Source organism: Cuculus canorus, chromosome 9 (genome assembly GCF_017976375.1).
Source record: "Cuculus canorus isolate bCucCan1 chromosome 9, bCucCan1.pri, whole genome shotgun sequence".
Lineage (NCBI taxonomy): Eukaryota > Metazoa > Chordata > Aves > Cuculiformes > Cuculidae > Cuculus > Cuculus canorus.
The window spans coordinates 26,348,693-26,362,360 of NC_071409.1; the positions used below are offsets into that span (position 1 = coordinate 26,348,693).

At 49.1% G+C, this 13,668-nt stretch overlaps 1 protein-coding gene across 2 annotated transcripts; it reads right to left on the reverse strand.

Moving 5' to 3' along the window:
* Positions 1–290: 290 nt before the first annotated feature.
* On the reverse strand, positions 291–13,531 carry PPP1R7 (protein phosphatase 1 regulatory subunit 7). Of its 2 annotated transcripts, XM_009567713.2 has the most exons (11): positions 13,412–13,531; positions 12,912–12,989; positions 12,626–12,745; positions 7,420–7,475; positions 6,442–6,507; positions 5,668–5,798; positions 4,734–4,896; positions 3,309–3,425; positions 2,242–2,346; positions 1,565–1,651; positions 291–680 (listed from the first exon to the last, which is right to left on the reverse strand). In XM_009567713.2, the coding sequence occupies exons 2-11, from the start codon at positions 12,952–12,954 to the stop codon at positions 504–506; spliced, it is 1,065 nt and encodes a 354-aa protein (XP_009566008.2). In that variant the 5' UTR covers positions 12,955–12,989; positions 13,412–13,531; the 3' UTR covers positions 291–503. The 2 variants fall into 2 exon arrangements, with proteins under 2 accessions (XP_009566008.2, XP_009566007.2); XM_009567712.2 differs by lacking the exon at positions 12,912–12,989 and having other exon boundaries at positions 13,412–13,505.
* Between the last annotated feature and the right edge of the window lie 137 nt (positions 13,532–13,668).

Genomic DNA, 13,668 nt, shown 5'->3' on the forward strand with positions numbered 1-13,668 from the left:
CCACTGCTAAACCAGGTCCCTGAGCACCTCATCCACCTCTCCATTAAACCCCTCCAGGGGTGAAGGAAGGGTTCTCACAGCCTTGCCTGGCTGGATTTGGCCCCAGTTGAATTCCAGCCTCTCCCCTGTCCTGCTCCCACCTGGGGAGGAGGGAGGCAGCAGCCCCGGTGGCTCTTGCTCACCTCCGCCATGACCAGAGCCTCACAGCCACCTTCTGCAACAGGGCCGAGCGGCTCCAGTCTACTGCAAACACTCCCCCCTAAACAAAGGACGCAGCACCAGGCAGGCTCTTGTGTTAAGATTTAATAATAATAATAATAATACTAATAACACCATTTCAAAAACGAGTGCATTGCTCACAAGGTCTGGTATTCGGTGCTCTTTATTGACCAGTTGCTCGGCGAGTGTCAGTGAACTGAAGACCCGGGGAGTGGCAAGTGGATAAAAAACCCAGCTGGGACAACTTCTCCAAGGAGGGCAGGAGAGAGAGGGCAGCGGGAGGTTCAGAATCGAACAAACGTGGCGTCGATCTGCCGGACGGTTGGCAGGGCCAGCATGATTTTGCGCCGGTACTGGGGATCCTTCTGCAAGGGGTTTCGCTCCAGGTAGATGGTTTCCAAGTTCTTGGCTCCTTTCAGCTCATCCAGGTCGCTCCAGCTCTCCACAAGGTTGTCATTCATCTGCAGAGCACACACAGGCACATTCACACCAAAGACCCCAAGCTTGGTCAGCAGGGACCGCACCGATGCTGCTCCGGAGGATCCGGTGACCCTGCAGCAGGAACACTGCGAGGTCTCCACGCACGTGTAGAACCCTGATGTAGCGTCCAGCCTTCTCCCTCTGAAACCTCCGAGATGGGCTTTCCTGTCTCGGAGTACAGGCCTCACTCACAATCTCCAGCCTCCCCCCGCTGCCCGGGGAGCAGCCTGCAACAGCGCGCTCAGTCCAACCAGTACCCGGGGAAAGGACCAGCAGGACACTGGGACAGTTTCTCCATACAGTGTCCCAGTTGGGAACTTAAGGGTTGGAAATCTACTTCAACATTTTCTTGCACTTTACAAAATCACAGAATGGTTTTGGTTGGAAAAGACCATTAAGATCATTGAGTCCAACCATCGATGCAGCCCTGCTAAGTCCACCACCAGACCATGTCCCCAGGTACGACATCGACTCATCTTCTAAACCTCTCCAGGGATGGGGACTCCACCATCTCCCTGGGAGCCTCTGCCAGGGCCCCAGAACCCTTACAGTAAAGAAATTCCTCCTCGTGTCCAATCTAAATCTCCCCTCGTGCATCTTAAAGCCATTTCCCCTTGTCCTGTCACTGGCTACCAGCGAGCAGCGCCCAGCACCCACCTCACCACACCCTCCTTTTTTAGGAGCTGCAGAGAGCGATGAGGTCTCCCCTCAGTCTCCTCTTCTCCAGGCTAAACAACCCCAGGGCCCTCAACCGCCTCTCAGACCCCCTGTTCTCCAGCCCCTTCCCCAGCTCCGTTCCCTTCTCCAGACGCGCTCCAGCCCCTCAATGTCCTTCTCCCAGGGGAGAGCTCCAGCCTGCACTCACCCAGAACTCCTGCAGCTCCGTTAGGTGACTGATATTTTCAATCTTCTTGATTCTGTTGGATGCAATGTCCAGCATTGTGAGTTTGTTCTAGACAACCAAACACAAATAAGTTAGACTGGGTTTCCTCTCATCTTCCCCGTCTCACTGTTTTCAGTTTGGAAACAGAAGCAAAGACACAGCAGCTGCTTCCACGCGGCACAAGAACCCCGTGCCTAAAGATCACAGGGAAGAGTTTTTCATTAAGCTGCGTTATTGACCTCTCAGAAGCCGGCTGACAAAAATGAAAGCCATTACTGGCCAGGTGGCAACTACCAGCCAGGGGCTCCTAAAAAGCAACTTCTCCTCATACTGCATCAAAGAGTCCATAAAAAATCAGATCCTAAATGTCCTCTCCAGCAGCAGAGTGGAACAAACTTTTTGCAGCAGGAAACTCAACCATGTTAGAAAAAAAAGATACGTCCCTTCCAACGCAACCCATTCCACGATTCTACTCCAGCAGATCTGGAGGAGCTTTACCCACGCAAGATATTTTAACATAGGAAACGCTTGGATCTTTGTGGTACTTTCAAGAGCCCACATTAACTGGAAGCTGAGGAACAAAAGTTTCCAAAAAAACGCAGCTACTAACGGAGCAGCCTGGGACAACTCTGTCACACAGTTAGCAAGAGCTCACTCACGTTGTTCTCCAGTCCCTCGATGACTTCGATGCCGTTGTGGCTGAGGTACAACTCGCGCAAGTTCACCAAGCTCTGCAGCCCCTCGATCTTGGTCAGACGGTTGTTCTGAAAGAGCAACAATGGTTTAAGTCCACTCTAAAGAAACCAAACCAAGCGAGTCACTGCAGAAAAGGCATTTCTGTGAAGTACGGAAGGGGAAGCAGCCTGCTCGGGTCCACACTAATCGTGCAAGCTCAGTTTGTTTGATCCCTGCCCCACCAATGCACAAGGAAGTCCCAGAGAAGCCTCTAAGTTTAGACGAATCAGACTGACTTTTCCCATCTAAAGTTGTATCTTGAAAGGTTTCCATTTGGCGTCTTTGGAAACAACAGGCTTAGACATGAACAGCATTCACTTTGTAGGGTTTTTGTTACTGGACTCCTCAGAAGGGAAGTTCCAACCCTCAAAGCCCAGTGCTCTCTGCTGCGCGTGACCCCATACGGTCCACACAACAACAGTGCGAACCGGCGCCACGGCACACAGCGAGTGCAAAGCTCTCACCCACAGCTGGAAAGGGTAGAACACACTGGCACTGTCAGACGGATGAGAAGGAGACTCAATGGAATAAATGAGTTGAGTAGCTTTTATTTCACCTCTTAAAAAGGAAGAAACTTTCCCTGAGCCCATTAAGGACGGATTTCATTTAGCACAGGCCTGTTTAATTCTTCCCTCTTCAGGATGAGGGCAGGGACACCGAACCCATTGCCGTTACAACGGCTTCCCTGGTGCAACTTGATATTGTAATGTATTAGAAAGTGATATTTCAGGGAGGAAATGGGCATAAATGTTAATTTTCTGCTCTCCCTTAAATAAAAATGAAACATTTGTGTTATCATTTTATCAGTGTCTGTCAATCTCATCCAATAAGGATGAGAAAAGACAGTAGAGAGAACATCACGCTTTCTTCCAGAGCGGGAGTTTGGCTCAGACCCTGAAGATCTGCTGCTTCAGAGTTGCTTATCATAAATTACGAGGGTGTTTGTGCCATCATGGCTGTTCAAAACAGCAGCGCAAAGCAGAATCGATACCTGTATACTGAGCACAGCCAGGTTTGTCAGCGCATCCAGGTTCTGGAGCTTGGTGATTTTATTCTTTCCAAGGAACAGACTGTCCAGATTAGCCAAAGCATCGATGTTTTCAATTGCCTGCAAAACAATCACAGGACACAGCTTTATTGTGGCGGCGCAGAACTCCTGCCTGTGGATGTGGCTGGTGTTGATAGCCTGGGTGCTGCGCTCCGGAGAAACACGAGCCTGCAAATCCCACAGCACAAAGCGCACGCAGGGCAGAGCCTCCCTCGCGACCCAAATGCAGAATAAGCACAGGACGTTGTGCAGCGACAGCAAAGCTCAGCCTGCGCAGGAACTGGCTTATGGCACTGCTCTTCGCTGGTTTGCAGCGAGGGGCACAGCGCTTCGTCCCAGCTCTTGCCTTCACTGTCCAGGCAGCAACGGCAAAGAACAACAAGGCTTAGGGAGCACTGAAAGTGCCTGTATCCAAAGCAGCGTGGCCAGCAGGGAGGGAGGGGATTCTGCCCCTCTTCTCTCGTGAGACCTCACCTGGAGCCCTGTGTCCAGTTCTGGAATCCCCAACATAAGGAGATGGAACTGTTGGAAAGGGTCCAGAGGAGGCCACAGAGATGATCGAGGGCTGGAGCCCCTCTGCTATGAGGACAGGCTGAGAGAGTTGCGGTTGCTCAGCCTGGAGAAGAGAAGGCTGTGGGGAGACCTTAGAGCAGCTTCCAGTGCTAAAAGGGGCTCCAGGAAAGCTGAGGAGGAGCTTCTTCCAAGGGCCTGGAGTGATGGGATGACGAGGAATGGCTTTAAATTGGAAGGGGGAGGATTTAGATTAGACATTAGGAAGAAATTCTTCACACTGAAGGTGGGGAGGCCCTGGCCCAGGCCCAGGGAAGCTGTGGCTGCCCCATCCCTGGAGGGGTTCCAGGCCAGGTTGGATGGGGCTTGGAGCCCCTGAGCCAGTGGGAGGTGTCCCTGCCCGTGGCAGGGGTGGGACTGGATGGGCTTTGAGGTCCCTTTCAACCCAAACCTTTCTGTGATTCTGTGATCAACTTCGCATACAAATCAAACTAGAATTAAATCTGCATTCAATAGGTGTTATTGACAGAGCAGCAGCCTCTGGGAAGGTTAAGAGAAAATGGCAATTGCTGTTTTTGATAGGTTTGGCTCTCTATCAGGAGGAAACTATCATCTGCAGAAGGCAATACACAGGGGATGCACGAGTTCATTAAGGAGAGACATTCATAAAGAGTAATTTAGTAGCCAGGCACTGCACACATACATAATTAAAGGATCCGGCATGCACAGCAATAAGCAATTACACATTATGCAAGTGGAACAATAAAAAGCAAGAAATTGCAAGTAAAAGCCACTGAAGCGCATCACAAAAGGCTAATCCCAGGGCTCTGCAGCCAACATCTCGCCGAGCAAACCTACCCGGATGCGATTGGATCCCAACTCTAACATCTGTAGCATCTGCAAGTTGCTCAAATTCTCAATTTTGCTGATTTTGTTGTTGACAAGGAAGAGTTTTTTAAGCTGGGTAAGCCGATCGAGTCCTTCAATGTGTCGCAGAACGTTAAAGGAGATGTCCAGGATCCTGAGGCAAAACAAAACAAAGGTCTCTCTAATCCATCAGGCATGGAGGATTCTGAAAGAGGCACCTGGAAATTGGTGAGGAACATCACTATCCGCAGAGATCAAGTACTTTGTCAGGCCTCAAGTTTTAAGTGTTGGTTTTGGTCAGAAGTGACAACAAATATAACTTTCAAAACACTACTGTAGTGTCAGGGGAAAACAACATATAACTTGCTGCCTGCAGGAAACAGCCGTAATTTTGCCCAGCGCCAGAGCTGCCGCTGCGGGAGGAAGGGAATCAACAGTGCTGCCTATGCCCTGGGAAAGGTATGTGCCTACAAGATCTGCCGCCTATAGGACAACGTCAGGGCCTTCCCTCAGTGCCAGAAACTGAGAAGAGCGCTACTTCTTCCCCAAGACCCTCCAAAAAGTCCTAATCTCCCCTGAAATCTCTAGTCATTTTCTGCAGGAATAAAACCCTGCTACATAGAGCTCCTGCTGCCAAGAGCAAGGGGTGCCTGAGCGTTTCCGCAGTTTCGGAGGAGCTGCAACCGCCTACGATTCCCATTGCCTTACACAGCACACGCTTCATCTCCAGCTGAGCTTCAGGATCATGAAATTAGTTCACTGCACAGGTTAAATACCAGCAGAGAACAGACACTTTCCTACACAGAGCCCCCAAATGAATCATGACAAAGGCCTGGGTGATAAATACTGGAACGAACACAGCGCGAGTATCTCAGCGAGCAGCAAACCACCCTCAGTCAAACCGTAGTGATGCCCCTGGACTCACTCCAATTCCACCAGAGACTGCAAGTTCTCGATCTTGCGAATCTGATTGTCATAGAGATCCAGTTCCCGCAGGGTCTGCAATTGCTCCAGGTTCTCGATGCGCTTAATCAAGTTCTGACGGAGACACAATGTCTAATAGTTGGGGAGAAGTTTAAAAGCAAGAGAGAGAAGCGGAAATGAATGACAGCGTGTAATGCCTTGGAAGGTACAGACAATAAGGTCTTGCGTTTTTTTCCTCATTGGGTTTTGGGTTTTTGTTAGGTGTTTTGGCGTTTTTTTGGCAATGCAATCTTTTGTCAGTGTATTCCAACTCTGCAGAAGGAAATGTTTGTACCACAGAGGGTTGGACACTGGAGCAGCAGCCCAGGAGGCTGTGTGTGTGTGTGTGTGTGTGTGTGTCTCCATCCCTGGAAACACCCCAGAGCATGGCTGGAGAAGGCCTTAAGCACACGCTTTGAGCAGGGTTTTCTACAGACCTCCAGGGGCCTTTCCAGGCTACATCAGTCTGCATTAATTCTGCTGCGCAAGCACAGAACGAATCTCTCAGGATCAGTCCTGATGTGCTGTCTCTCGCCCACTTCCAAAACCAACTTGCAAAATCCCAGGGTTTTTATCACCACCTGACAAACGGGAAAACACCGCCTCCCTCCGTCAGACACAGTGTGAGCTCATCAGGATCTCAGCCAAAGAGAGGCTCCTGTGTCAGAGTTCTTACAGGTTAGACACAAAAAAAACTCCAGCTCCAGAGGCATTCTCGATTCCTTAGGACCGTTACCTTCACTTTCTTGAGCACCTCAAACCCTTCAATCTTCCCAATTCGGAAATGATTCAAGTCAACATCCTGAAACAGAAACGGAGGGATTCAGCAGTTGTTTCAGAACCCTTTTCAAAGACCAAGCCAGTTCTCTGTTCTAAGGGATATTATAGTCCTACAGAATGCACAGCTTATTAAAACTTCCCTTCAAAGAGCTTGTGAAAATGGGGTTTGGCACATGATCTCACCACCACAAGTGAAGCACATGGCCTAAGCTCGTCAACAACAAACACAGCATCTGCAAAAATTCCCCAGCCCTCTCGCGTCTCAGCATCGTTTTGCCAGAACTAGAGATCTGCTGCAGTAAATCCTGAATTTACTGAGGCAGACAAATTCTGTCTAGCACGAACAGAAATTCTCTTACCCACTTTGCTAGAACTTAACCAGAAAACACCTTGCTATTTCCAGTTCCAGGCCCCAGCTGAACAAGAATCACTGACAGTTCAAATAACACGGTGAGCGTTAACTCCGCACTGGCAGTTCCCTGGCTCACTTCATCTGTGCTGTGCAGCCTCAGATGTTCCAGTTTTGCAGGTCAGTCAGGCAAAGAGAAACAGAGCGTTTCACCATCCAGGCTCAAAAACTCTCCAGCTCTCGGGCTCAGGAGATGCTGAAGCACAGGGGTGGTTAAATAGCTGTGCCGATTATAAATCATAGGCCTGACAGCAGCAACCAGTTCATTACAAATATTGTCCCAACAGCTCGTGGCCTGTCAGTAATGTCTGCAGCCCCACTTTGAGTGCCTCCAGGCTTCATTTGAAGTGCTAAATTGCAGCTGCTGATCAAGAATAAACCACCTCTGCCTCTAGTCTAAAAGCTCTGAACCAATTCCAGGGAAGACCATGACAACCAGTGACTTCAGCCAGGTTTCAATATTTACCTTTGCCTACATTTTCTTCCCACTGTATAAATCCCATAAGGACAAAAATCTGCCTTTACCTCAGCTTCTGGGTCCAGGCTAATTGTCTCCATGTCCACTGGTGTCTCTGCTTCTCCTGCAGGAGAAGTAAATAACATTATGAACTTCTGCTATCAAACATCTTAAGGTAAGATAACAACAGCTACCACCCAGAGAGAGACAGGGAGCAAGCGCTCCTCAGGGGAAGAAACACGGGAGATACACAGTTTAGATATTTTGCTGCACTAAAAATACACTTCACTTTCATCCTGATGGCTAGTCGTGACAAAAAGCTCTAACAACAGAATGTCATGCCTAGATGCAAAAGACAACTGCACCTTCCCAGCCTGCCTGTGGCTGCTGTATAAGCCTGATCTGGACAGAATTCCTTTTCTTTACCCTTAGGGACATCATTCCTCTGAAAACACATCCTCCAAAGTGTCTGTGCTCCTCCGAGAACCTAACACCACATTATCTAGAAGGAATCTAAACTGTCTGAACACCCTTACGCTGCCAGTTTATGTCACTGTGTGCACTTTCCCACATGGATCTTCCTTCTTTTGTTGGACTGAACTTGCTCCAAAATACTGTTTATGGCAATTTGGGGGATCTTTATAGCTCTGGAAGCCATCCCAACATTTGCTGTGCTTCTAACACAGCACAAGATGGAGCGAGGTTTACGGGATAAATCTCTGCTGAATAATTCATGCTCGATTCCCATTTATGAAGGTAGTGTGCTGATTTGCATCAATTCCCAAATAAATTCTTAATTCAACTGTACAAAACAGCCTGAGAACACGTGCCCCCTTCCCATTTCACCTGTGTAGCTCCTGTAGGCACAACGATAAAAACAAGTAACTTTTGTGCCTATCAGATCCCAAAGGTGTTGCATTAACTCCTGCATTCTTGCACACTCATTCCATTAACCCAGAAATAACGACTATTTTTACAGCACAGCGTGATTACGACATCTTTATAAATGTCCAACGTCCCCTGTACTTAAGTGTTTTCTCTACTAATTTTCAGGCCATTATCCCTCTGAAAATACACCCTCCGAAGGGTCTGAGAACAGGGTTTGAGAGGGTTTGATAGACCTGCATGCCATCACCCACCCGCCTCGCTGTACCTCGGCTGCTGCTCTGCCTGGGAGGGAGAACCGAAAGAATTGACTCAGAAGTTAAGGCTGAAACACAATCCTCTGTCTCTTATCCTTTAATAGTCTTTATAGCATAAATGAGCAGAGACCGTGAGTTATATTTGGGTGATACTGGATAGCGGTATAAAAAGCAACCAAGATTGACCGGCATACAAACACAGAATCGCTAGGTTGGAAAAGACCTTGGAGATCATCAAATCCAACCATCCCTGTCCACTACTAAATCAGATCCCTGAGCACCTCACCCATCCGTCTGTTAAACCCCTCCGGGGATGAGGACTCTACTCCCTCTCTGGGCGGCCAGGGCCCAAGAACCCTTTCCATGAAGAAATTTCCCCTGATGTCCAATCTGAACCTGCCCTGGCAAAACCTGGAGCCATTTCCTCTTGTCCTGTCGCCTGTCACTTGGGAGCAGAGCCCACCACCCACCTCGCCACACCCTCCTTTCAGGCAGTTGCAGACAGTGATGAGGTCTCCCCTCAGCCTTCTCTTCTCCAGGCTAAACACCCCCAGGGCCCTCAGCCGCCTCTCAGAACTCTTGTTCTCCAGCCCCTTCCCCAGCTCCATGCCCTTCTCTGGACGTGCTCCAGTCCCTCAAAGTCCTTCTTGGAGTGAAGGGTTCAAAACTGAACCCAGGATTCATTGCCACCAATGCCAAACACACATGTGCCTCTCAGTGTTTCAGCAGTGAGCAACACTGGACTTCTCTTATCTTACTTCCAGCTCAGGAGTCATGCCCTTTAGCAGCGGAGTGCAATACCCTACCTTCCTGCTACCAGGACTGCATCTCTCTGACCTACTTCTGGGGTGCAACGGACTGCCAGCACGGAGCACTCCAAGCCAGACAAGTACCTTAGCTGGATTTACAGCCAACAGGAACAGAGCCAAGTTTGGAACAACAGTTATTTGAGATACCACATAAAAAAAGCCCAACCTGTTCCCCTTGTCTGAAGTTGCACTATTAAGTTGTAAGCTAGCGCTCACGGTGAAGGAACCTCTCCATCTGAGACTTTAAAGTTGTTCAACAGTCATGCACTCAGTAAAAATTCTTCAACAAAACGTGGCAACATGCGCTCAGAGCCCAGAAGGCCAACCGTGTCCTGGGCTGCATCCAAAGCAGTGTGGCCAGCAGGGCGAGGGAGCGGATTCTGCCCCTCTACTCCGCTCTGCGAGACCCAACCTGGATGCCTGAATCCAGTTCTGGAATCCCCAACATAAAAAGGAAATGGAACTGTTGGAACGGGTCCAGAGGAGGCCACAGAGACAATGCAAGGGCTGGAGAACTTCTGCTCAGCACAGGCTGAGAGAGGTGCAGTTGTTCAGCCTGGAGAAGAGAAGGCTGTGGGGACACCTTAGAGCAGCTTCCGGTGCTGGAAGGGGCTCCAGGAACGCTGGGGAAGAACCTTTTCCAAGGGCCTGGAGTGACAGGATGAGGTGGAAAGGCTTTAAATTGGAAGGGGGAAGATTTACATGAGACATTAGAAAGAAATTATTCACAATGAAGGTGGGGAGGCCCTGGCCCAGGGTGCCCAAAGCAATGGTGGCTGCCCCATCCCTGGAGGAGTTCCAGGCCAGGGTGGATGGGGCTTTGCGCAGCCTGGTCCAGTGGGAGGTGTCCCTGCCCATGGCAGGGAGTGGAACTGCATGGGCTTTAAGGTCCCTTCTAGACCAAACCATTCCATGATTCTAAGGTTTAAACAAAAATTCAAGTAAAAAAAACCCTTGGACCTGGTTTAGCTGGCCATCTTCTCTACAAACCGATGTGTTTCATCACAGCACCTGTCACAGACCATTTACATACCTCTGGTTTTGACAATGCGTAAATGCTTTGCTCTGGAACCTGTCAAAAGGCAGCTCCAAGTGAAGGAACTTCAACACTACAAGAACATCCCCTCCTCATCTTTTTGCCATATGGCTTGGAGTGCCCTGTCCTGGCAGCGTGGGGGACATAGCCCACAAGTCCAAAGGTACAAACTCAAACCAGAGGCGATATGTGTGCTGACGTCACAGAACACAGACCCTGGGAGCCAGGAAATGAGGCCAACCCATACAGTTTGTGTGCTGTGCACAATGCAACCTCCACAGCGCAGCCTCAGCGAGATGGTGTGGTGACACCCATCGACCAGCGCTGCATGAGAACCTTAAAGTGTATTTTCTCTCAAAGAAGAGAAGTAAAACTGCTTTGAACAGATTCACAGCCCTATCAGCTGCCAACCAGCATTTTATTGATGAACCAAGTGGACATAAAACACCCTAAGCTGACCCTTTTACAATCACTTTACCAGCAGAACAGCCCTTTCTCTTGCATGCAGTCAGTATTCAAACAACTCTCCAGCCCACAATTCTTAAGGCTGCGGGTTTCTCAAGGGAAAAACACATTGCTCTGGCAATGTTACTTAAGTGATTTTTTGTGTAACCCATGCCTGCAAGCTACACGGCTTTGCAGCTGTAGGAAAAAAACCGCGACACTCAGGAAACCCAAATTCCGCAGCAGGGAACAGGAGTTATGTAAGTTCACCGTACCACGAGCCTTTAAAGCAACCAAAAGCCTACCTACATTTTTTAACTGCATATGCATGAAAAGCATTATAAATAGGCAAGTTCTAAGCTTTCCGACCACAGGCGATGTTCCTCAGGGAACCTGCTAAATGATAAATCTGAAGTTTCAGCTGCTTGAGCTCTTCCTGTTTACGATCTTCTGTGAAAAACACAGAAGATTATTCATTTTCTTTTGGGCTAAGGAACTCCAAAGCTGGCTGTAGAAACTAACTCCAAAATTCCAAAATGATCCCTCTGCTTGGTTTCTGCCCTGGTGGAAGTTTTCTGAACCCTAACAGTTTGGAAGAAGAAGCAACAATAGAGTCATTACATTAAACAGTACCTAACATAACCCAGCCACTAAAACTGAATGTGTTTTATTCCAATGAAAGCAAAAAAAGTGAATAACTTGAGGTATTTTCTGGGAACACTGCAGTTCCTGGGGGAACCACATACAAAACACAATCCCAAACACTCAGTGTTAAGGGAAACTGTGCCTGACTGATGTGCACAGCTGCACTGATCGCACAGCGCTGGGGATGCACAGCCTGCAAGGTGTGCTCTTCAGACATCATCACAGCAGTTTTTGATAAATACATAGAGGTTTTTACGATCAGCAATGAACTATATCTAGACAGCGTTCATTTATAGCTAGGAGATGAGGTTTATAACCCTCCCAGCAATTTACTAGCTTGGAAAAGACTTTTTCAAGTCCTAAGGGTTAAGATCAGGAGGGCTCTGCACAGCCAAAAAGGATCAAGATTTGCTGTGTTATTTTACTTCCATTTCCAGACCAATAATAATCCCATGAACACCTCTACCAAAAGGATGTTATGGCACCTCAGGTTGTTAGCTGGCACCAAAGGTCCAGGTAACGCTGCCATACAGAGTTCTTCAAGAATGCATTCACTCTCACAAATTCTACACAAGGTACTGAAACGCAAACCCTTCATCACACACTGACAGGCTCAAGAGAAAGCCTGTCAGCATTTCTACTCAATGTTGTAATACAACCACAACAGCAGCAAAAGTTTAAAGCCAAGAGGATCCAAACAGACAGAATTTTCCACAGGGCTTAGAATGGCTAAGTTAAAAAATGTAAAATCGACAGCTTCCTTCTAGAAATAATCATCTTTCCCTTCCAGAGGCAAATCTTGAGGTGCAAAAAAAAACATGCACTAAAGCTGAATGATGGAAAGCTGTTTCTGTTTATTTGTAACGAACATTTCCCGCATCTTTCCACAGAAAGCTACAATGTTTCCACTAAACAAGTTATGGATAAAGGCGTTTTGCATTTTTATATTAAAGATTTCAAACAGAAACGTGGATGGATAAAAAAGAGAAAAAGCAAAGGTCTAATATCAGTGGTTCTATAAAGAGAAGCCAGCGTCATTTTAGCAATGGTAACACCACCATTTATTCAGTTTTAAATAAGGTTGATCTAGGGCAGATTCGCGTTAACTGACTTTGGCACAATCATGACAGGACTGACACAAGTACACTCCTCTGCACACTGGCAAAAAGACACTTCCTAACGCGATGGTTTTAGGTACCTGCGGAGTTCTCCCCGTTCTGCTCATCTCTCAGGCTCTGCTGGCTGAGGTCTGTTACCAAGCGAACTGCCTTCTTCCCTTCTTCATCTCCCGACTCCTCCGACTCGATCCGTTTATCAACTGCGTAAGATACATCACAGCAGAATTAGGGTAGCGCCGGCAGCGAGGTGGGGGAAGAAGTATCAAGCAGATATAACAACCAGGATTCACATATACCACTATGCAGTTAGTAGAAGTCCTAAGTTAACTAAATGAAAGGTTTAGTCTTAAATAAAAGGCCTCTTACCCCTTGTTTCTACTTTGATTTTGGATGCACTTTTTCCTCCCATCACATCTTCCTAAAACCAACAATCTGGGAAGAAGACTGGAGGAAAAAGGAAATTTCTTAGATCAATAAAGTGCAATTCCAAAGATTACGGAGATGGAATTAGAAGATTACATCACAAAAGCTTTTAGGTAAAGAAAACAGTCCCGTGTACAACAGTGCCGGTGACACCGAGCACGGAAGGCATCCCCGGGGGGAGCAGCGGCCTGCGGGCTCCCCTCAGCCCGGCCCAGCGGGGCTCTGGGACCGCGGGGCTCCCGGCTCCTCCTCACCCCAACCTGGGCCCTGCTGCCCCGGGGCCGCGCAGGAGCCGCCCCGCGCCCCAGGGGTTTCTCCTTATTTCTTTATCGTTTTCCGTCACGGCCATCTCTGCGGGCCCGGCTGCTCTCGCACACCCCTGCTCGCCCCGCCCGCGCCGTCCCGCCCCTCAGCGGCCGTGCCGAGCCCCACCGGGCTCTCACCCTCCATCATCTCCTGCGGCCCCTCCGCGCTCTCCGCCGCCATTGCTTCTCCTCCCACCTCAGCCCACTTCCGGAAACCGCCCCCGCCGGCAGCGCGGCCAATCAGAGGCGCGGACGGGGGCCGAGAGCAGCCAATCAGAGCCAGGCTGGGGAGGGCGGACAGCAGCCAATCAGAGCCAGGCGGGCGGCGGACCGCAGCCAATCACCTCAGCTGGTGGTGCGCCAGGAGGCGTGGCAGCGCCGAGGCCACGCCCACC